The sequence below is a fragment of the Anastrepha ludens genome, chromosome 2, assembly GCF_028408465.1.
Source record: "Anastrepha ludens isolate Willacy chromosome 2, idAnaLude1.1, whole genome shotgun sequence".
NCBI lineage: Eukaryota > Metazoa > Arthropoda > Insecta > Diptera > Tephritidae > Anastrepha > Anastrepha ludens.
Window position 1 is genome coordinate 6054186 of NC_071498.1, and position 25466 is coordinate 6079651.

The following is a 25466-nucleotide window of genomic DNA, read 5'->3' on the forward strand; positions in this document are numbered from 1 at the left end:
CGTGCTTGTACACTCATACAAATTACTGTTGTACAGAATGTTCACAAGAAACACAAATGACGCCGCAGGATATGCTACGAATGTAGAAAATAAAAAAGCTTTGACTCGCCTTTGTTGTCACGAGCAGTAACAACAAAATGCACAAATTCTACAGACTCATAAGCAATGCCCTGTAGGTAAAAACTGAATTAGAGAGACAAATTTTGAGTGCAACACAGATCAGTACCTATGTTAAGGCAACATGAGCTGAAAAGAATTTTATAGGAATTATAATAAATATAAGTATCCATACCTTAGCCTTCGGTCAGAATCATTTTTTAAGTGGTACATCCTCAGCGACATCTTTTTAGTCACCAAATTTTAGTGTTTCGGTGAAAATATTTCTGTATGCTTTTTAAGAACAAAGTGGCGCAATATTAATGATAGAATTTGGTTTTCGAATAACTTATTTTTATTAAAAAACATAAAAAAATAAAAAAGTGCGTGTAGCGTAGTACACATAACAGAAGTAAAACTTTCAAGGCAGACAAAGAAAGAGGGAGAGACCCGAGAGAGAATGAGAGAGAGAGAGAGAGAGAGGGAGAAAGAATATATATCTAAATAAATTCACAACATTTGCAGAGAACACAAATAGACAAAATGTACAAAAAACGGAAAAGGGTCGACCGGTGTAGGTAAACGCCGGACACAAACCGTAGCAACAACGCGCACTGCTCCGAGCGTTTATCACCCGCACAAACGCAGCCATTCCAGGACCGCAGCAACGGCACAAATTACCGCAAGGCAATACCAATAAATCCGACGCCCGAATGGATAGCACTTTATAGTATGCACAAGCACTAGCCAGGAAATGGAAATAAGCGCCAAAAAGTAGTCACTAAACAAATTGTGACCAAAAAAAGCCCCAAACAGCAAGCACCAACAAACAAGCGCCAAAAAATAGGCAGTGTTATTTCTCACCAGAAATTAGCAACCACAAGGAAAAACTCGGGAAAAATAGTGTAAAGTGTATCTAAGATATATATAAAGTATAGCTTTCTCTCTCCTTTTCCTCTACGTTGCATCTTTTTTCTCTCTTGCGGAACGAAAATGCCCAAAACGTTACATGGACTTGAAATTTTACTCTCCATTCTCGTTCGTCCATCGACGCTTAAGAAGTTTCACTTCGAAAATATTTCGAGTGATGAAAATATTTATTTGTGCTCCATTGCTTGTCTGTCTGTATATTGCAGCTGTCTAGTTCACAAGTGCCAACTAAGGCTGACGCACAACGCCATTTGCAAAAATTATGAATCTTTCGATGCGGGTGATTAATTTTGCGCCACCTTGTATTTAGATAGATGGAGTCATATGTTACAAGCAAGCACACCTTTTTGGCCTTTCTCTGAGTGGCGTTTGGAATTTTTATTTATCCAAGGTGGTGTGCCCGTGGTATTAAAAAATTCCCAGAGCATTTTGCCAGATTTCATTGTTTGGTGATGGGCCACACTTGTATCATAGGTCAGTAGTTTTGTGAATATTGTACATATTTTTTTTCACATACAGATCAAATTCAATCCGCTACAGACCCGTTTACTAACGATTCATCTCGAAAAATTTACGAATAATTCAGTCATGAAGCCGTTTTTCAAACAAATTTTCCAGAGTCAACTTTAGTTCCCGCCACGAATTTTCTTCAATGTAGGGTGCCTCGAAGTGGGAGTTGTGCCGTACTTCAAGTGCTTCAGGCAAAGCTGCCAATTGGTCCCATTTCATATATCTGAGTATTCTTCCAATCATTTTTGACAGTTATGGAAACCAAGCAAGCAAATGCAGCCTGCATTGGGCCTGCACCTTTGGAAGTACTTCACATGCGGCTTTTTGGTTTTATGATTGCTTTGGCTGGTCAGCATTTTCAGCCTCACGAGGAGGTATGTAAATAATGGGTAGATTCATGCAACGTCTCGAAGGAAGAGCAATTCATGCGCTACCCGAAAGTTGAGAAGGAGTGCGGCAAATGACAAACAATACTTCTAAATATAAATATTTTCTTATAAAATATTTTCTTATACATAAGTGCTTTGGCTTACCTTTGTAAATACCAGCTATGTGTTTCCATAGTTTGACGCCATCTTCAACCTTTCTAAGTAGAAGGAAAAAATCACAAGTCCCATTTTGTATTGATTCAATTTAATTGTTTTATTTATTAATTTAATGTATTGAATGTTTCATTGGAATTTTACATACATACCATACATTTATGTATTTATATTAATTTAATTTATTTGACTCTATTTATAGCTTATGATCGATCATGACATTGGTATGACATTGTGGCATGTCGTAATAGGTATTGTGTTTATTTAACTTAGTATTTACAATATTTGAAAGTTTTTAGCTTACTATTAATGACTACATACATACATATATATGTAGTTAAACTTTATATTTATATATTGTATTGTATATTGCAGTATTCCACAGATTTTTCATAAGCGTGTTAAAGACTTAAAGTTTTTGGTGCTTCAATATTTCAGAGTGGAAAATGAACCCGAAACCCATATGGATTTTGACGCTAACTCTTGCGCGTAACGTTTTACCTGCATAGGCAACTGCTTTTAATCTGTGGCACCTAAAAACAGACAGTCTTTAACAGCATTACGAGAATATTGGAATTATTTGTTGTTTTTGCTTTTTGCTCTTTTTTAATATATTATTTTAAATTATTTTGATTTTATATTCCCGTGTGACTTAAATCTATACTAATCGGTTTTTTACACAAATATTTTAATTTATAATTTTTGGTTTTCACAGTGGATAATGTAAACTTCTTCTCATGTTTGAAATATAAGAAAACTATCCAGAAAAAAAATATATTTGTTTAATCCTTTAACCTAAGGATCATAGAGTCTATGAACTTGTGGAAAAATTTAATATAATTGCTTATGCTAAAACAGAGGTTCGAGTAATAAAATTTTGCTCCGTTAAGCCTCTGACCTTTTGCTTTATTTATGGTCAGTGCAAAGGCTACTTATTCATCAAATTTTTTCTATCATTTTAACCTTCATGTCAACTGCAACATATCGGGGCATGTTTTGTGTTCTCAAATCGCTATATCTTGGCAACCAATAAACGGATTGACCTCATGATATACTCAACAGAAGGGTTTAGATTAGAGGTATAGAGCTATGACCATTTTTCGATTTTCAGCCTTTACGGCAACTGCTGCATACCCGGCCGAGTATTTATAAGAGAGCTCAAGCAAATTTGCTGTTTAAATTGCAAAGTTAAATTCGCTCCCAACCAGATTCTTAAAAAAACTCCAATAAAATAAAGATTTTGCAATAAGATAATACAACAAAAAAAGAACAAAGCATCATACCAGAACAGTGGTATCAAAACAGCGCCAGTCGCTAATAAGGATATTTCAGTAGAAATGCTCAACCACTTCAACAACAAGAACAATAAGATAAGACAAGGTGACGCAAAATTAATCAGCATATCGGATAATTTTTGCAAATGGCGTCGTGCGTTAATCATATTTGGCATTTGTGAACTAGACAGCTGCATCATACAAACAAAGACGCCAAGAGCGCGTATTGGTAAAAAAAAAAATTACTATTAGTCACAATATTTTTTTTTTACTACAAAAAAAAAAAATATTCAAAAATAAGATAAGATGATTGTACTAAAGTGTTTTCCAATAACAGGTGTTATTGGTGAATTGATTGCGCTATCGAGAGATGATTAACAATTTTTTATGGCCGGAATTGGTTGGTATTGATCTAGGCAACGGAGCTACGTGCCACACAAGCAACGAAACCATTGATCTTTCACGGGAAAAGTTTCCGGGGCATCTATTCAAGACCTCAAAGAGGGAATTCGTGAGGCTACCGAGGACATAGAGCAGCCACTTTGCAATTCGGAATGGAAAATGGAACATTTTATGAAAAGAATATTGTTCTGTTAGCGTGGTCGTGGTGGTCATTTGCCTGATGTTAATTTCCACTATTAACGGCAAGACAGTTAGGCAATCTACCCACCACAGTCTGAATTGCAATACCAAAGTTAAGACTACAACGATTCCGTTCTGGTGATTTGGACGTCAAACTTGAGGCGCGCTAATCTATGTGAAGCAGTGGAGCGAATAAAGGCCAAAATAAACATTTCCATTACTCAAAATCATTTGTTTATATTTAGTAAAAAGATTACACAATAATAAAATTAGATGACTACTTTTGTGCCACTTTGCACATGTAAAAAACTAAAAAAAAAATGGAAATGAAATTTTCCTCCCCCACCTAATAAGCGAACAAGAAAAAATTTTCGAAAAAACTTTTCTTTTTGAAAAATTTCTCTTTTGTTAACAAAATTTTAATAGTATTGGAAATAAGTGATACAGCAAGAGCACAGTGAACATTTCAAAGTCTTACTTAGGTAAAATAATACCGCAGTCGGCCGCTTCATTTTTGTTTTGTTGCAGTTTGGTTTTTATTTTTATGATTTTTTAACACACTTTGTCGTGTAAACACTTCTCTTTACTGCAATTTATGTCAGAGAAAACCTTCCGGGAGGGACTGCCTTCAAAATACGAAAGACTCTGTGCAAATCGGAGCATGCTGTGCGTAGTTCTTAGCTTACAAACAAGTTAACACACACCAGTCGCATATGCTACGACGCTCCTACGATTGTCCGTCGCACGTTCTGCTGCGACAGAATACTCCAATTTCATAAGAGACACTGTAATGAGACTAATTAATTTGCGATGATCTCAATATTACGACTTGCACAAGGGAAGGGAAGGGTCAAAAGCCATGACCGGTCTCAGGTAGCGGTTGGTCAACCAGTTGCGCAAAAAGTAACTTATGAATGACCCATGCGAGAGCGAACCAGCTAGTTGAGATCGGGAGGAACAGCTGATTAGTGTAAGATTAAAATTATAGTGTTTGGTTTTGTGTGATAAATGAAATGTTAAGTTGAAATTTGTTGTTTGTTTCTAGGCAAGTTGGCTATTATTTTTTTTGTAAATTAAGGACAAAAGGAAGAAAATGGCAACAATGAGTGCATTTAGGTTAAATGAAGCGAGTCGCTGGAAGGAAAAACTCATGGTCATGCCAGTCCATTACTGCGACAAGCCCAGTATACCTCGAAGAGGACTGACTACATCGGCTACTAATCACAGATCCCTATTTTAAGGGCAATATCGCTATTCTTTCGGATAACCAAACTCAAACTGCAATCCAGGCACTGGATTCGGCGACAACAATTTTCAAACTGGTAAAAAAAAGCAGGACTAGCCTTACCACATTGAGCGTAAAAAATAAAGTTACCTTAATCTGGATCCTGGGACATCGGACCATTTAAGGTAATGAAAAAGCGGATGAACTGGCACTCTTGCAGAATCGGTCTTCACACCATTAGGTGCAGTCAAGAGTGCAATTTCCCTAAAATACCTCAGAATTGCGGATTGTTGATGGAGAGACCAGACGAAATGTAAAATTAGCAGACGTTATCGCCCACCTACAACCTTAAGCAGTCGTCAACATGATAAACATGAAACGACGGAGCGCCTGGAGACCAACGACAGTCATAACTGGCTCTTGATCTGTGGGGGAGCAAGCAGCCAAAATGGGCATCCCTCACAACACATACTGTCACAACCGGAGAAAAAGAAAACAATCTTCCATTTCCTCTGCGAATGCCCTGCCCTATGGAAGAGCAAAATTTTAACCCTGGGTAATCCGCTGTTCGAGAGTCCTGAACCGCACAGACTGGATATATTCTTGTTGTAAATAAATCGTAAACAAGTTGGTAACGAGGATGTGGCAACAAAATGGTGCGGAAGCGCTAGTTGGATTCTGGAAGAATCAACACAAAAACCAACCAACCGACCTACCAGGACAAAAGGTTCTTTAACTTACAAATAAATACCCTGGATTTCACAAGATGTAGAGATATTACGCCACACATACGCCCTCTGGTGGTTATATTAAGCAATCGTCTTTACTGACCTAACTTCACATCAATAGACCCAGAATTTCGTTAGAAGCTTTTGAAAACGTTCAAACGTTGTTTGTTCGTGAACAGCAGCTTCATAAAAATGTAAATCTTGCAAGATGTTTTGGCATTACCAGATCATTAGAAATTTTAGGGTTATTTTTTAACTTAAAAAGGAAATTCTTATGCCGCTATTGAATCACACTTTCCGTGCTTATTATTTAGTTTTGTATTGCACTACAATTTACCCACTTTTGGGTTTAATATTTTCGTGCATTCCACAATTTCCCTACATTTCATTCATAGGCAAGAAAGCATGCACCAGCCCATGACTAAACGGGTTCTTGTATACCTTTACACGAGTAAGTAACTTAACACTAGAAGGGTCGCGTATCTAACTATACCTTCAAAGACCGCAGCCGTCAATTTGACGGTATTAGAGATTCAATCAGAATGCACATGAAATTATTGTATATTTCGCTTTGAAATTAAACAAAAATATTTAAAATTTTATTTTTATTAGTAGTTACAAATTAAGGATAGCACTTAAGTCGAGTAACATTTGTAACAAATAATATTTTGTTTTAAATCTTTTATACATTTACCACAAACAGCTTTTTTACATATTGTGCAGTTTTCACACGTTCTTTTTTTTTTACAATTATGATTGACTTGACATTGCCGCCTCTTACTGTTTGTAGTAGATTGTTCACTTGTTTCAAAATTACTTTCTTGCCTTTGAGTCGTAGCTGAAGTAGTTCTTTTTTTCAAATACTCTGCACGTAGATCGTTCACTAATTGTAAGATAAAATCATGCCGAGAAATATTTATTCCCGTAACTTTTCGGTACAGAATCCATGAGTTTATAGCTGCTAAATCAAGTATATTGTAAAAAACATGAACGGGCCATCTTCGTGTTCCAGCTCTTACGGTGTACTTTCGTGCCATTTGGTCAATGATGTCAACACCAAACTTCGTTTCATTATAAAATTTTTCTGTCTCGTACTCAAAATAATAACATTTTTTCCTGGTTTTCCTTGATAGACAGTAAGAGTTGTATTAGTCTCTGATTTCAGTATAAACGATTCATATCGTGTGGTACGAATATTTTTACAAATTGGTGGTACTTCTCGTCTTGTATTGTATCCAACAATACTAGTTTTTTCGACCATTAGTTTTTTAGCCAGATTTATCGACGTGAAAAAGTTATCAGTGGTAACGTTTCGCCCTTTTTTGAAATAGGGTTGTACTAATATAGTTTCAAAACCACATGTTCGGGTAATGAAATATCGTTCGGACGGTTTTCGTCTTTTCCTAGATAAGGGAATCCACCACATAGATACATACTCTCGACATCCACCAGCAGCCAGAACTTTATGCCAAATTTATCCGGTTTGTTTGCAATATATTGTAAAAATGGACAGCGAGTTTTTGATGGAAACAACTGCTCATCGACTGTCAAATTTTCTCCAGGAATGTAACACATTTGACAATTATCTATAAATTTCTTCCATATGTCAGAAATCATTGCAAATTTATCATTAGCTAAACGAACAGAACGCGTGCTTTTCATATCAAATCGTAAGTATTCCATGATTTCCTTGTATCTATTTTTACTCATAGTCTTATTGAAAACGGGTGGCCCCCAATCTTGAGACCACAAGATATTCAAATCAAGGTGGCTCATGTTGTAGGCTCCACGAGCATAAATCAAAGCAATAAAGGCATCTAGTTCGTCTAGAGATAAGTTCCAAGTTTCATTTTGACTCTTGTCATGTGCTTCCTTTTCAGTACATTCTTTTATACGTCGAAGAATGTACTCATCAATCAATAGCCTCCACGCAGAAATTGGTTTGTCATTTTCAATATATCGCTTGGCGTATGGAGTGGGTCCTGAGATTTCTCTAAGTATATTTTGCTGACTGCAACGTCCTACTTCAAAAGCGTTCGGCGAAATACAAGTCCATTCTGTGCCGTCACTTGCTATCTGTAGTATACCGACTTCTGGCCCCGAAGTTGTCCTAGATGAACGTCCACCGCGCCCTGTTCGTCCGCCACTAATTGATCTACGAGAAACCCCTCGACCTCTGCGCAAATTTACAGTAAAAGTGTTACCTGTATCAGGGAAATCTGCTTCGGAGTCGTCTGATGAAGAAGTGACCTGCTCCGGCTGAAATTCTGCATCAAGGTTTTCAGAGAGATTCATTGATAAATCGTCAAAACTCTCATCACCTGATACATCTTCTTGTGTATCACACAATCGCGACAATTCTTGTTGTATTTGGGAAGTAGTGAGACAGCGATGCATTTTTATAACCCACTAAAATATACCAACGTTTACAGTGTATGGAAAAGAAGCCAAGCAATAAGAACTTACACAGAATTTAAATACGAAATCCCGACTGCCCACTAAAAAACACCAACGACTACTGAATGCGTTTTTCTCATTTTTTAGTTTTTTACTCTCTTCTTCCCATTTCTCCGATTCCAATTGAACACCTGTTTGGCTCTCTTTCTCGCTCTCAATTTTGTCGGTTTGCATTGAATGCAACAACAATTTCTGTCGGTCTGCATAACAACGACTAAGTTTAATGTAAACAAGCAAGGCAATAACAAATTTCACAGAATTCAAATTTGAAATTAAACGGATACTTAGTTCGTAGGAAGCATTGTTTTCTACTATTATCGCTGCCGTCAAATTGACGGTATGCGGTCTTATTAGGTATTTCTAAAGGAATTTCATAAACCACATATATACTAAAAGTTTTCTATAGTTATTTGAGCAAACAATAACAAATTAGGAAAAGTCATAAAATATGAAAATTAACAAAAACATATTTTGCAAAATATTTAAGAATGAAATCGTGATGCCGTCAAATTGACGGCTTTGGTCTTTTTAGTGTTAAATAATAATTCAATACTATCATTTAAAAAGTTTTGACAAAGAGTTTTTAGAGAGTTATTTTACAAAATCCATATTGATTATTTTCATTAAATTTCCTGCTTTACTTAAGTACTTTTTTTTGCGCCAAATATGTAGGTTAGTTCTGTTCATGTACTGGTTCATTTTCTTTTGTATTCCACTTGAACATTTTCGTAAATGAAATTGCCATTGCAAATGAATTTTCAAACAAGTAATTATTTACGTATTTTATATAAGTATTAGCAAATATCCAGGCATCTAAATTGTCTTAGTATTTATGCTGGAAAACAAAAGGCAAAATTTATAGAAGCGTGGATTCATGGAAACGTCTGACTATTGCACACCAATGCTTTGGCCTGCGTCACTCTTTAGAATATTTCAAATATATATTTTGGAACCACAAAACGCTTGACATCCGACAAATGTTAGGCGAATATTAGGCGCATTCAGTTATTTGTTTGTGTTTGCGAATTCAGTGCACCAGCTGCACAAATATCATATAAGTACAGTTCACACACACATGTGCACAGCATACACCAACTTGCCGCTATTATCGTCTAATTGCATCTCGCAAGCAGGCGTATGCTGGTGTGCCTACCACATACGCACGTTTGCTTAAGCCTCACACAGACAAGCGCTTGCTTAATTGGTTAAATAGCTGTGGTTATTCTGGTTTGTTTGCATTGTTGAGAATTGCAAACAAATTATGACTTCAGAAGGTGCTTAACTTATTCTGAACTTCGGCACTGCTGGTGAATTCATTAACCCGCTGATGCGCAAGCCTAAGTTGCTGCGAATGGTTAGCGCAAGAAAAAACATGTACAAAATCAAACGAAATTTAATTAACAAATTAAAACAAAACACACTAAAAAAATGTAAAACCATCGATACAAAACAAAACTCTTTCAACAAAATTTAATAAATAAGACGATAGAATTCATAAAAAGCACGAAGCTGCCGTTAAAACGGTGCAGACGAGTACGGTTTTACGTCAAAATACAGTTGTGTGTCATTTAAATATAGGTTACAAAAAAAGTTAAGTGGCTTAACTAAAATTTATAAAATTGGCGTTTACACCATTTCTGGCAGGCTTCTCAAACTGCTCTGCCTATTTGTGGTATTGTTTCACAAATGAAGTGACCTACAATTTTATGACGCCAGCGAAAGGCAGATGTTTTTTTTATGAGAAGCTTTTTGAGGCCAGGAATATACTCGCAGGTTTGCCCGGCAAAAGGCGGCCTTTGTTAGTAGAAATTGTTCCATCATTTGGTGTTTCATGCCCGCACATTCGAACCTACGCACTTCGCAGTGGTGGTCACGCAGCCCTTTCAGCTACGGCAGGCTCCGTTTCTAGAATCTAAATTTTTAATCAAAGCTACCATTGATGAGATAAGTGCCGAAAGTTAGTCATGAAAATATACAAAGAATTCAGATTGGTAGAAATGACTCCTATAAAGGCAGCCGTAGAAGTCATTTAAATAAAATTGTGTTCCATTTTCACTGGCAAGATTTACATTCTCCAATGAAAAAAAAAAAAACAAACAAAAAAGATCGTTAAAAAATGTAGTGGTCCTTTACTAAATTCTAATGTCCAACCCAGTGGTCGGCTAAGTTTGTTCCTCGAGCAGTGCGCTTATCACACACAATTTTACTCTCTGCTTATCAGTTGCCATTCAAACAGTAAGAAAGCAAGATGTGCTTAGGTTGTGTCGTTGCAAGGTGGCGCAAAATGAATCAGCCTATCGAAGGATTTATATTTTTTACAAATGACGTCGTAAGTCAGCCGTATCTTTCCATTAAAGGTCATAATAAAGAATTTCATCTCACAAAATCTTGGAAAAAATTAAAAAAAAAAACCAAATTGGAAGATTAATTTTGCACCACATTGTATTTTCATATATCACTAACACAATTATTCTACGCTCACCAATACAATCTCTCTCTCAATTCTACAAACTGCTGTTCTAGATGGGTCTGTCTATAACTTAGACGCCAGAGAGCTAATTTGGGGATGCCATTGTAGCTATTGTGGGTTGTGTTGATTCTTGTTTGATTGGTTCTTAATTGCACAAATTCGTAAGGAATTAATAAACTTTTACAATTACATTATAAAGAAGCGGCAATTGCTAATTTTACTCTCGTCATCAAAAAAAAAAAAGAGTTAAAAAAAAACAATAAACTCCCTCAGTACTTTCACTGCTTTTTTGTATGACTTTTTCACTCAACTAATGAAAGCTTTGCAATTTTCAATCAAAAAATTCTTAAATTACGACAGTTTTGTTCGAAGAAAAATACTTGGCGGTATGAAGGAAATTGGTACATTTAAAAGAAATGTGTATTACTAGGTTAAATTGATTATCTCGCTGGTGGTTTAGCCATCAAATTAATTTTGCACTGAGCATCTCAAAGAGAAAAGTTTCGTCAAATAACTTATTCAGAATTTAATTATTGAACCTTGAACCTCCAATAGCAATTTATTAGGAAAGTAGTGAACATTTCGAATATTACATCTGATTTTATGACCTTCTTAGTCGAAACCCCAGTTGAAAAGTGTATGCTTTCCATATTTTTGCTTTCTATTTTTAGTAAAACTAAATCATAGATTAACACTCCATGTGCGCGAAAACTACAAGAAAAACATTTTGTTAATCTTTTGTGACCTTTGGTAAAGATATTTGTATTGAAATCAATTACATTTAATTTTCAAAACTTCCCCGCGATGAGGTATTTAGATCAAGTAGCAATAAAGCGCCGTTTTGATATCATTATGAGACCTTCAATAGTCAGATATTTACAACCATCTAGAGCTGTTCATGCAATGGAGGTTGATGGGATTTGGGTAGGCGCACTGCCGCAGGCTTTGGACCAGTGACCTTAATCGTCTTTCTGCCAAACCCGGACATTTACAGTGAAAGTGTACAACGAAACCTTCTCTGCAATGGGGTTTACACCTATCTTTTCCGCGATCAGCTAATTAAAACAAAACATATCGCGAAAAAACATAAAAAACAGAGAAATGCTATACAGTGTAATAATAAACCAAATTGGTGGCTCTTATTCCGCTCAAGCGACACGACATAGCGTAGTACGCATGAAACATCCTTTTTATTTGGGCGCTGGATCAAGAGCTTCTTAGCGTCGATATCTAAAACTGTTCTGCAGCTGAACAAAAATGTACCAACTGAAAAAAAAAAATAGAGGTATAGCAACGTCAGTCATTTAGAGACCAAGCGAGACTAGTATATAAAAAATGCTAGAATAACAGTTTGAATCTTGGCATATTTATCGCAATGGTTCATTAAGATCGTAATTTGTTTTACACGAAAAAACTAGGTTAAGAGAGCACTAAAGTTAAAATTTGTCACGAAAATGTTTTTTAAATCTATGATACCAAGTGTGGAAAGGTAGATCAGCTTTAGACAATTATTATAGGGGGAAAGTCTTCTAACAGGTGCCATCAAAATCGCATAAAGTAAAATTTAAAATCATTTTTGAATGGATTGTGTCTGTGTTGTGTATATTTCGCAGTGCGTAGGATCCAAACTATCGAACGGTATGCCAATATCGGTCTGACTAACATATGCAGGTTGTTGGAATGAGTAGAAAAGCCGCTCTAGAGCTAATGCAAATTACTTAGCAGTAATGAACAGAGAAGAAGAGCAAAATATTTCCTAATCTCTATTATTAAAAGAAATATGCCTTGACAGAAATCTCAACGAAACAAAATAGTAGCCAATATTCATATTTGCTTATTTATGCATAACTTTATTTTATTTTTGCATTCAACCAGGACTTCGTGTTGGTCCTTGTAGGTAAGAGAGTTAGATAGGTAGAGAGAGATAGAGAGATTCATTACAATGCGGAGAACGAGTCAATTGTAGGTAGAGTATAAACAGTACTATTTTACATACATATATTACTTTTATTGTTGTAATATATTGTAGCTTTTTCATTAAAAGTTTTGCATATTTACATAACTGGCGAAGGCTACCGTAAAGTCAATAAAATGTATTTATATGCCAACGTTGAATTTTTTTGTTTTCTACTTCTATTTATTTCCTTCGCTTATTTGCTAATATATGAATTTTTTATATTCAAGTTTTTTTGTTTTTTGTTTTTTTTTTTTAGCTTGTAGTAAATTTTGATATTTATATTTATTTGAATAAAGTGGTACTATAGGACTATGAATAAGTTCGTGCGGTTTTTTTTCGAAATTTGAAACTTTATTGACGTAAAATGGCTACAAATTTAATATTCAAAATATTGTCCATCGCTTACTACTACTTTTTCCCATCTTTCTGGCAATTCACGGATTCCCTTTGTGAAAAATTCGGTCGGTTTTGCCGCAATCCACGAATCGATCCATTTTTTGACTTCATCGTAATTACGGAAGTGCTGGTCAGCCAGGCCATGTTGCATCGATCGGAAGAGATAGTAATCGGATGGCGCAAGGTCTGGACTATACGGCGGGTGGGGTAGGACATCCCATTTGAGCGTTTCTAAGTATGTTTTGACCACTTGTGCAACATGTGGCCGAGCATTGTCATGTTGCAAAATAACTTTGTCGTGTCTATCGGCGTATTGCGGCCGTTTTTCTCGCAGTGCTCGGCTCAAACGCATCAATTGTCGTCGGTAGACATCCCCCGTAATCGTTTCATTCGGTTTCAGTAGCTCATAATACACAACACCCAGCTGGTCCCACCAGATACACAGCATAACCTTCAGGCCATGAATATTCTGCGCCGACGTCGATGTTGAAGCATGGCCAGGGTATCCATACGTTGCCCGACGTTTTGGATTGTCGTAATGGACCCACTTTTCATCGCCAGTCACAATTCGATGCAAAAAACCCTTTCTTTTGTGCCGTTGAAGCAGTTGTTCGCATGCCATAAAACGGCGTTCAACGTCTCTTGGCTTCAATTCATACGGCACCCAATGGCCTACCTTTCGGATCATTCCCATGGCTTTTAAACGTTTGGAAATGGTTGATTGATCAACTCCCAAAGTTTTTGCAACCTCTTCTTGCGTTTGAGCCGGATCTTGATCGAGCAATTCCTCCAATTCGGTATCCATGAACTTTGGCGGCGCACCCTCGCGTTCTTCGTCTTCCAAGCCAAAATCACCACTTTTAAAGCGTGCAAACCACTTCTGGCACGTTCGCTCAGATAGAGCATGCTCACCATAAACTTCCACCAAGATACGATGACTTTCGGCTGCTTTTTTCTTCATATTAAAATAATGAAGAAGAATTCCCCGCAAAAACACATTATTTGGCACGAAATTCGACATTTTCAAGTGTGGTAAAAATATTGTTGTTTACGCTTCAAATAAAAAACTTATACTGACGTTTGTGCCTTACGACAGTAGCTCTCCAATGAATGTTTGGAAATGTGGATCGATGGAATAATAATCAAGTTACGCCATCTGTTGTAAAACCGCACGAACTTATAAATAGACCTATTATTTTATGTATTTACTCTGGCATCGCAATATGCTACTCTTCTTAATTATTTGATGCGCGCGTGTGTGATACCTTGCAATTTTTACATACAGTTTGAAATACGAATTACAGTTAATTTTTTATTAGCTAATTTCTGTTTAGTTTTTTAATTTTTTTTGTTTTTTTATGTTTTATTTTTTATTCTAATGCTTTATTTCTATTTTTGTTCTGTATATTTATTTCTATTTTTTATATTTATTTTTATTTTTATACTTAATTTTTTCCTTTATATATATTTTCATTTTTATTTTTATATCTACTTTCTTCCTTCTACGTTAATATTTTAAATTTAGCACAGGGTTTACTGCATAGAAAATCTATAAAACTAAATTTACATATACATATGCAATTCAAGTTAAATGCAATACAATGTAATCATATACAAAAATGCGGCAGATGTTGCAATGCCAGTTTCCTTCGGAAATCCGCCTTGCCGCACACTCCGCTCGAAATTATTTAGTTATCCCAATACTGAACACATACGCATACATATGCACTTATAAGTTGGCCTATTGTGATGCATACATGGACACGTATGTACTTAATTGTATATACTTACATTTACTGTTACATAGAATTACATTTTACGCTTAGCATAGTTAACTTCTGCAAATGCCATGCTTAGAGCTGTGTTGCTATTCCACTTTGTTTTTCTTTTGTTTGTGTGCTTGTGTGTGTGTGTGAGTATTTCACTAGTTTTCAGTCAGTGGTGTTTTAGCTTGGTTGTTGTGGAGTGTAATCGGTTGGGTGTCAGTGACAAAATTACACACACGCACGTGCCCTCAGGTGTTCCTGAGCCTTTGGGATGCTAATATTAGTAGTGGTAGGTGTGGATCGCGGGATCCCGTGCTATTTTTAGTGTAATCCCGAGGTTTCAGGATTAGTCCCGGAACTTAAATTTTTTAGTTAGTAAAAAATTAAAAAGCATGCACAATTTTTATAAAGACTACTATTTATACTAAACCATTCAATAGCATATAGTGATATAAATAAACTAATAATAAATAGCTTTCGAATTTTAGTAATCTACTTCAAAATAACAAAACCAAAAATGGAATTCATAGAACGAGCAGGAAATGAAATTTGAAAAAGACGAGCCAAGAAGCACAGATAAATTAGTAATCCCTAAAACACCCAGGTTAAGAGGTCTATTGTATTTAAAGCTACGGAAAGTAAAAGGGTGGATAATAACGCCGAATAAAAGAGAAGTACCAGAAAGAAAGAGATAGCAGAGAATCAGAGACAGAGATAGATAGTACTGTGAGAACTTTCCAGATTCTTTGGTAAGTCTTAAAATATTCTCCAGTTTGAGAGCACGAATTTTGCTCATTCCCATGACTTCGGAATCCAAAATTCACGTCTTTGCTCTAGCGAAAGCGGAGCTGTCGCAGAGCAAATGATCAGTGCTATTCGTCTCCTCTAAGCAAGACAGCTAAATCGGCTTCGCAATGAATCCAAAGGTGGTCATATGCTGACCCCATGGGTTGTGTCCTGTAATAATACCGACCATCAACCGAATGTATTTTCTTCCAATTTATGGAAGAAGATTCGACAGTTTTTTGATCGGGCTTTCACAAAACACTTTGCAGCTCTGCAGTGTTCTACAGCATCGCTTTTTATGTAAATTGCATATATATCTGATCAAATTCATGAGCTGATTTCGATTATTGGCTCTGATCTCTGTGGGGTAACCGCTCACCCGCAGTATGCTAAATCATCGGAAATTACATTCCCTTGAACACCATGCGCCCGGAAATCCATACATAAGTAAATACAAAGTTATTCCGTCTTGCAACAGAATAAAGCTCCTTCATATACTCTTAAACAATTTTTGGGGCTTGCTTCGCGTTCTCCAGAGCCTTCAACGCAGCTTGACTGTTGCTGTCGGAATTGGAGTCTTTAATACCTGAAAATTTTCTTTTTTGATGAAGGTTAATTCACTTTCAAGAACATTTAATTCCAAAATACTCTCATATTTAAACTTAAAAAAGATAAAAAATTTCCACTTCAAAAAATAAAATATGGGGATTTTCGGTACTTTAAACATTTTGCGATATCATATCGTATGAGAAATTTCGGGATTTCGGAATCCCGTTATTTTTTTTTTTTACATATTGTACAATAACACCGAGGATCCCTATACTGACATCCCACATTTGTGTGTACGTGGCTCTATGTACGCAGTTGCATTACATACCAGTTGTCACCACGTTTGTTAATTTGTGTAGGTGTGCGTATTCAATTGTTACGTATGTTGCTGCTTATTTCCTGCTTATGTTACTGGCATGTTTTGCTGATGCTCCTTGGTTGGCTACCCTACTTTATTATTCGATGCTTTGTGGGCTTTTAACTTTCAGTTTACAGCCTACACTTCAACTACAGCTTAGACGCTAACCTGACACGTTTTTGTTTGTTGACGTAGGGTGGTCGTGTTGTTGTGCTTTCTTTTTTTGGTTTGTTATTCTTGTTTATGTTTGTTGTTTTTGCTTAATATTCTACTCATCTTCCATGTGTTGTTGTTGTCTCTAATGCCTATGGATACGGTTGTCTATATAAACTTACATGATTAAAGGGAAATGTGTTTTCGTTTTTGTTTGCCGAACTGCTTTGCTTCTTCTAACTACGACTGGTGTTGCAGCTGCTGTTGATGTTGAAGTTGCCAACTTAATAACGCTTTCTAGCTGAGTAGACTGTTGTTGACATAAATTTCTCTTCGCGTGCCATTCGCCCATTGCCCTTGCCTCTTGCACACTTGCAAATCGTATTGATTCATTTTGTTCCAATTTTTGTTTTTCATGTTCTTTTTGTTGGCTGTTTGGTTGCGCTAGCTTATGCCGTTTTTGCTGTTTTTGTAATTTAACATGTCATGTGCTTTGCCCTCCAATTATTATAACACTGAACAGCATGGCCAGTATGCAGGCGGTGTACGTTTTTCGTACAGGAGCAGACGAAGTGACGGCTGATGCGGACGATTCACCTGTGAGCGAGAGAAGAAAGAAGAAGAATGTATCTGAGTTAGCTGTGATGAGGCAAACTGGAGGTAGACAAGTTGTTTGAAGGAAAATATAGCTCTTATAATATAATTTCAATAACCGAAGGAAATGAGGTATACAGCTTCTCATAGTTGTGTAGATACAAAAATGTATAATAACAATCCAAATTTTGCATTTTATTTCATAAAATACTTTGGCAATTGAAAGTTGTAGCCCTCAAAGATATTTATTATGAGGCTGGTAGCCTTATTGCTTGACTTGCCTAAGATATATTAAATGTTAAAAAAAAATTCTGATGATAAATATGAAAAGTAGAATGCCAGAAAAAATGTCAGTCTGGTTTATTGCAAACCACTCAACCCAGTTTTAAGTATCAAAATATTTCGCAAAACATATAAATATTTTCGAATTTATATTTTGCTCATAAATTTGTGAAAAATTCTGCAATCAAATGAGTAATTTTGTTTAATTGAAAATGTATCCGTATAATGAAATGTGGGAATGCGCAATGGGAATCCATTAAATAAATATTGGTGGTCGTTACATTTTAACGGTGAAATTGACAGCTAACGACGTGGTTAGCGTCACTCAGCTAAAAACTAATGAATTTCAGATGAAATGCGATAAATTAATGCTGAAATACTGATTATAAATGCAAATTCATAAACCAAACTGGCAGATCAACGCATGACGGTGATTTGAGGAGGGCAGAGGCTACGCACAGATTGACTAATTTTACACGGCCTATGTAATTATATGAGTATGCAACTGAACATATGCAAATGAGAGGTGAAATCAAATCAATTATTTATATTTAGGCTAACCATTTGAAATATTTGCAACTTTTCTAAATAGCAAAAATGCTGATACGCAAATTACAATAAATGCGCTGAACCAAATTCGAAATGTGCGGGCACAGGTTAGACATTAGAACTAATTAAATTTCTATTTGATATTTCAGATAACCTACTCTCGATTCGGAAAATAATACTATGTATGCCAGTTTCAGTTCTAAATGAGACTTTGGTTTATTGTGTGCTTCTTTTTGACTGCAAATAGTCCACCGATATTGGTGAAATTAAACTCTGTTCGTTAATTGGTTCCTTCTTATAACAAAAACAAACAGCAACCAACTGAATAAACGATAGCATGAAAAGTAGTCGGAAAAACAACAGGAGTGGAAGATAACTGCCATAGAAAAAAGTAAGAGCGCAGAGCAAAAACTGTTTGCTTCGTTCATTACCAGCTCAATTCGTCGCTAATTAACAGTAATTGCTGGCAATTTCGTTTTCTCTTAGCTCTCCAACCATTGTACCATTGTTTGTGTTGTATGGTGGAAAAAAATTAAAATTGGCTCACCATTAAAACAAAAAAGCGGACACAAAACTGGCAACGTAAATGGACTCTTTATAATTACCTTAACTTCGACTGAATATCCACATATGTAGTAGTGCGCACATTTTATACGTGTGTGCATGTGGAGTGTAGTAAAACGTCAACAAACTAAAATCGACACAGAAATAGCTTATCTGGACATACAATGAAGCAACATTTGAAAAATCACATAATGTTTCGAAGGTACAATTTTTAAATTCAGCGTTAAATTTGCAAAAATGAAATAATTTACTATTAAATCTTTAAATGCGGGGTAGTCATCATCATGATAGTCATTACTTGTTTCCATTACAAAAAGGTGCTTCTATTCTTATTTATTTACTGTCTTTACTTTATTTTTCATTTTAGTATCTAAATTGTATTTCAAAAGTCACAACTTTATATTAGTAGTGAATAATTTTTGTACAATTAGGGCACGCTATTCGATCCTGGAGCACTCGAAATTAATCGGAGTATGCTGAACTGCTCGGTCGATCACATCCCAATACTTCAAACTAATGCCGATTTGGGTTCCTAGTTACAGGAATAGCTTGGTAGGTTCGCATATAAGTATGAAGCACTACCATAAATAGTCCATAATATTGGGTACTCGAAAAAGCCTTTTCGTATTTCTAATCAAACTTCAACTTTTTTTTTATATTTATAATGAACTTTATTAAACCAAATATGTACCATTTTGGTCGACCACCTTTTGCCACTTTTCTTCTAGAGACATTATTCCAGCAGTGTAAAACTTTTGTGGTTTCTCGGCGAAAAACTGCGACAAGTAATTTTCACAGGCTTCTCTTGAAGCCAACTTTACTCCATTAAGGGAGTTCTGCATTGACCGACACAAATGGTAGTCCGATGGTGCAAGGTCAGGGCTATATGGTGGATGCATCAGGACTTCCCAGCCAAGCTCTCCTAGTTTATGCCGAGTCATCAAAGATGTGTGTGACCTAGCGTTGTCCTGATGGAAGACGGCGCCCTTTCTGCTGATCAGTTCTGGCCGTTTTTTTGCGATTGCTTGATTCAATCTCATAAGTTGTTGACAGTAAAGTGTAGAATCAATCGTTCGAGCAGGCTGGAGCAGCTCATAGTGGATGATTCCTTTCTAATCCTACCAAACACACAGCATAACCTTTCGAGGCGTTAATCCTGGCTTTGCGACCATTTGTTGAGCTTCACCACCCTTGCGCCATGATCTTTTTCACACATTATTGTCGTATTTGATCCAATTTTCGTCTCCAGTTACCATTCGTTTCAGAAACGGTTCGATTTCATTTCGTTTCAGCAAAGAATCACAGATGCTAATTCGGTCAATTCAATTTTTCACAGACAATTCATGTGGTACCCAAACATCGAGCTTCTTTTTGTAACCAGCCTTTTTTAAATGGTTCAAAACCGTTTGATGATGAATGTTTAGTGCCTTGGCGATGTCATGGCTGCTTATGTGACGGTCCTGGTCAATCTTTTCCATAATTTCATCGACTTCTTCAACGATTGGTCAACCGGAGCGAGGTGCATCTTTCACATTGAAATTTCCAGAACGGAAGCGAGCGAACCATTGTTACGTTACACGCACTGATACAGCATCGTCTACGTAAACTTCACAAATTTCATTGGTGACTTGTTGACTTGTTGTTGTTTTTTTACACAAAAAGTTCAAAATTCCCAAAGCGAATTTCTTCATTATTTTTACTCATTTTTGAACCGCTATAACTTTTTTTCAACTTCTCCGAATTTATTTTTTTTTTTGATTAAATGAAGCTTAAAATGTCACCTTTCTAACACCATATGATATGACACAATGTGATTGGTAGCACTGGAGATAGATGACTCCAACGACATCTCTTGACAAAATACGAAAAGACTTTTGCGACTACCCAATAAATCCTCCTTCCCTTCTATCCTTTCCTTTCTGTTTTTCTACCTTTTTTTCTTATAAGTGACGACTTTTGGTATATTTGTCCGAAAGAGCCCCCGAATAAGCAATCATTTAACGTAACCGAACCACTCTTAATTCCCACATAATGGTAATTTCCACAAAAACAAATGTACCCAAGAGAATAAATGTAGCGCATTTGAAACTACGAAATTTTGAAAAAGTAATGGAACTACTGCAGCTTTTTTGCAAAATTACACACGTTTGTATAACGACTTTATAAAACTTACCCAAACTTTGTGCACGAGTTGTTGCCCGTCTCATTTAGATCCCACACAAATGTTATTGAGATCGGATAAAACCATGCCCACTTTCTATTTGTTAAGCCCAAACTTCCGTAATCCATATATTGTCAGAAGCTGTAATCAATATCTATAAGTTTGTTTGATTTCAAGAATTGATAGCCAGCCCAAATTAAATTTTATTAAAATGTGCGCGGGTGTAACGACTCCGATCCGGACTGATTATAGCGTCCAGTAACCCAGCTAGTGACCCACCTGATAACCAGTCTAGCAAGCCGTTTAGTAATCTATCTAGTAATCCGCTTAGTAACCCACCTAGTAACCCATCTAGTAACCCATCTAACAACCCACCTAGTAATCCACCCATTAACCCACCTAGTAATCCACCTAGTTATTAACCTGCCTAGTAACTCGTCTAGTAAACCACTTAGTAACCCGCGTCTAGTAACCCGCCTAGTAATCCGATTGACAACCCACCTAGTAGCCCGTATTGTAAGCCGTATATCAACCCGTATCGTAAAGGGTGATTTTTTAAGAGCTATTGGAAAGTTTTTCAAAAATACACACGTACAATTCAGATAGTACAGTCCATATAATTTAATGTTTGAAGATTATTTCATGCAAATGTTGACCGCGACTGTGCTTCAAATGGTGCATTCGCTTAGTCCAATTTTGGCAAACTCTTTCCAATGTTGCGGCCGGTATCTCACATATAAATGCTTTAATGTTGTCTTCCAATGCGTTAATTGAAGCAGACTTGTCTGAAGAGACATGAGCTTTAACATAGCCCAAAAAAAATAATCTAAAGGCGTTATTTCGCACGATCTGGGTGGCTAATTGACAGGTCCCGAACGTGAAATAAAACGTTCACCGAATTCGCCTCTCAACAAGTCCATTGTTACGCGTACTTTGTGGCATGTGGCACCGTCTTGCTGAAACCACATGCCATGCAAGTCCAGCTCTTGCATTTTGGGCAAAAAAAAGTTGGATATAATTTCAGGGTAGCGCTTACCATTCACAGTTACGTTACGATTCGCACTATCTTTGAAGAAGTACGGTCCAATGATACCTCCAGCCCATAAACCGCACCAAACTGTGACCTTTTCTGGATACATTGGAAGCTCTTGCAATTCTTCTGGCTGATCTTCACACCAAAATCGACAGTTCTGCTTATTTGCGTACCCATTGATCCAAAAATGAGCTTCGTCGCTGAACACAATTTTTCGATAAAAAAGTGGATCTTAAACTTTCTTAACAGAACACGCATTTTTATAATAAAATTCAATGATTTGCAAGCGTTGTTCGTTTGTAAGATGATTCATGGTTAAATTATAGACCAAACTGAAGATGTTTGACAGTGAAACAAAACACGAAACGTGCGTCGGCTGTTTAAACCAACTTTTTAAAAAGATAATAGCTAAAAAATCACCCGTTACATAGTAACGCGCCTAGTAACCACCTTGTAATTGCTAAGTAGTCGCCTAGTAAACACTTAGTAATTACCTATTAACTGACTAGTAACGATCTTTTAATCGCCTAGGTATCGCCTAGTAACTAATATATAACGATTAGTTTCGATTACGGCTTAATAATATTTGCCCAAACTTGGTACCGGTATTGCTCCCACTTCTTTTAGATCCAACATAAATATTACTGAGATCGGCTAAAAACCACACCCATTTTTTATATGTGAAGACGAAATTCCCATGTCTGATGTTACGAGCTACAATTTTCATTAACATCAGGCGCAAATATAATTTTACTAAAACGTGCGGGGTATGTAAAGTTCGGTCTGAATCGAGCCTTACATACATTAATCGACCAGCTTAGATGTTGAAACAATTTTTTTTGTATCAATATCCAGCATCACATCAGTTCAGTAGATGGTTATTTTGTTTTTGAAATTATTATTTGAAAGATTTAAGCCATGATTACATTTTTCTACACTCGTAGCTTCGTTTTGTTGCAGATAGCAGTGCGAGAATGGAAGATTATTCAAAAATTAAAGTAGAAATTTGGTTGTTATTTTTAAATATTTGTCCAAAGTGTTTAGGTTGACAAATGCCGTAGTCAATTTTATTAATAACGAATATGCCCTGCACTCGCCGTGCTCTTGCACAGGCTACTCGGGCAAGAATACCCACGAGAATTAGAGTCTACCATCGACAAAGCATCGAAAATACTACTCCAATCCTTCCAGAAAATTGCAATGTTCCTTGAAATTGCTCCTGATTAATAAAATTACTATTAAATGTTCGTAAATAAATATGTCTAGAAATACTAAGGATGCTCTCAGTTTATGAGAAATATTCTCTTGACCGACCAGTTTGACTCCACCTAACTTATGCCTTCACTCCAACTTCTCGAATGTGTTTCATTTGAACAATTCAAATGACTTACTTAGCTGAAAATTCCCTCTTAGGCAACTGCATTTGTGCACCTTCAGTTGTAGCTCACATGAAGGAAGCTTAACTGCAGCGCACAGCTCATGCCCTAAAATGCTGTGCTACTTTCTTAACAATCCCCTTTTAATTAGAAAATTTTAGTTTGAAGTGAAACGGTAAAAACTCACTTCTGCTGCTGTGAGAGCAGAACTAAGCAAAATATGCCAGCAGCAATAGCAGAAGAAAAAGGAATTAAAAGAAAAAATTTGTTCATATACTTATAGACTCAGAAAAACTTAGTTGCGGTTAACTGCACATACGTGAATTAAGTTATGCACAACATTTCAGCGAATGAGAGCAGCAGCCAACTCCTTTTGCCAATTGCCTAGATCGGGCAACGCCTACAGCACATGGCGCATGGAGCGCGAAGCATGTAAGCCATCTTACATGCGACTTGCGGCATGGCATAAATTAAGCCATACGACCTTGTAAGATATTTGCTTTCGCTCGCCCACAGGTTCAGCGCGGCGTATGAGTAACCCTCCACCAGACCTCGAAACAAACGAACTTCGAAGTCGTCGCTTGGATTTATCCGGCAATAAGGTGGGTATGCGACAGGAGCGTAAAACTGTTTAGTGCACTTAGCACTGCAGTCAACGATGTCGACAACGATGCTCAAGAATGAATAGGGAAAATCAAAGCAAATGTTGTGGAAAATTTATTAATTGAAGTAAAGCATTTGCAATTATTCTTTTCAATTGGTATTTGCAATGAAATTAACGTTGAATAGTGTGCATAATTTATGAACAGCATACAAATGTGGGCACACACGCAAGCATATTGGTGTGTGTGTATATACTAAGTAATAAGAGCGCGTATGCATGCGCAAATATTTAGTTCAAATTGACTGGCATTTGATGCCATGAGTAGCATGCGCTGGGCGTGCACGTATAAGTAGCTCTGTTGTGGGTTGTTAATTAGTTGTGATTTTTTACCTCTCTGCAATTCGACATTTATTTTTATATGTAGCTCATTTATTTTTCTGCCCAAGCAAACATGTCAAGAACTTCGTAGTTAGCTGGTTTTTCTCCGGCAATTTTCAGCCACTACACTGCTCTTTGCCGTTAAGCGTTTTCATTCATTCACTCGTTCATTCATTCATCCACTCACTCATTCTTTCATTCGCTTCTTAGTGCAATTATCTCAACAGTTGTGGTAGCATTCAGCGTTTTTGATACTTGAATAGCTGCATACTCAAGCGGAATTTCAAGAAGTTGTATGTCAAAATAAAATAAAAATTTACAAGCGCTCACACCAACACACGTATGCATTTAATTACATATGTATGCACTGCATATGTTTTGCAATCATTGCTGCTATTCGGCAGAAACCAAAAGGAGTTCTTTATGCACCACGCGCATGCATTAGGGAGAACCTTTAAAAGGTAATATTGCCAATCAGGATCATCAGAGTTGAAAATCGATGAATTATACTTTTGCAAAGAAGTTGCGCTGTAATTACTTTTTTTTCTTATATGAAATGAACAAAGATATTTTAAGTGATATTGAGAGGTCTGAATATTTTTTGCTGGAGCGGCTTTTTAGTGAGCCGTATTTTGCGATCTGTTTATTGCCTGAGTTCATAGGTAATAGACGGCGATTCAAAGGTAAGAATTCGATACACTACTCAGTTTTACTATTCGATACACTACTCAGTTTTACTATGACCAAGGCGAAGGTTAGAGTAGGCAGCTAAAAAGTTTATGCTGTTTATGAATCCGATGTAGTATTGAATGCAATAGGAAAGAGGTGTTTCTGACGGTTTCTTTTGCTAGATTAGTCGTCGAAAATGTTGGTAAAGTGAGGGAAGTGATTAAGTCGAACTGGTATGTGAGCATCTCCACCATTTGCCAGTAAGTGAAGACAATCAATATGCAACCCGGGTGGTTGATAAGGGAATTTATAATTAATACATCTCTGCACACTTTAAAAAAAAATGCAACACTCATAATGAAAACTTGTACATTTTTTTTTAATTCCTATTTTACTGACGTTTCGAAAGCAACAAATACTACCTTTGCATTTACCTCCTCGAACGTTTACTCCACACACTTCCGTATTTACAGCCGA

General features: G+C 36.4%; 1 protein-coding gene across 1 annotated transcript in view; it reads right to left on the reverse strand.

Moving 5' to 3' along the window:
* Positions 1-14546: 14546 nt before the first annotated feature.
* Positions 14547-25466, reverse strand: part of LOC128862579 (zwei Ig domain protein zig-8) — a 186755-nt gene continuing 175835 nt past the window's right edge. Inside the window, exon 7 of the mRNA XM_054101301.1 lies at positions 14547-17376. Within this exon, the coding sequence (XP_053957276.1) occupies positions 17264-17376 (113 nt within the window). The 3' untranslated portion in view covers positions 14547-17263. The remainder of the gene's footprint in view (positions 17377-25466) is intronic.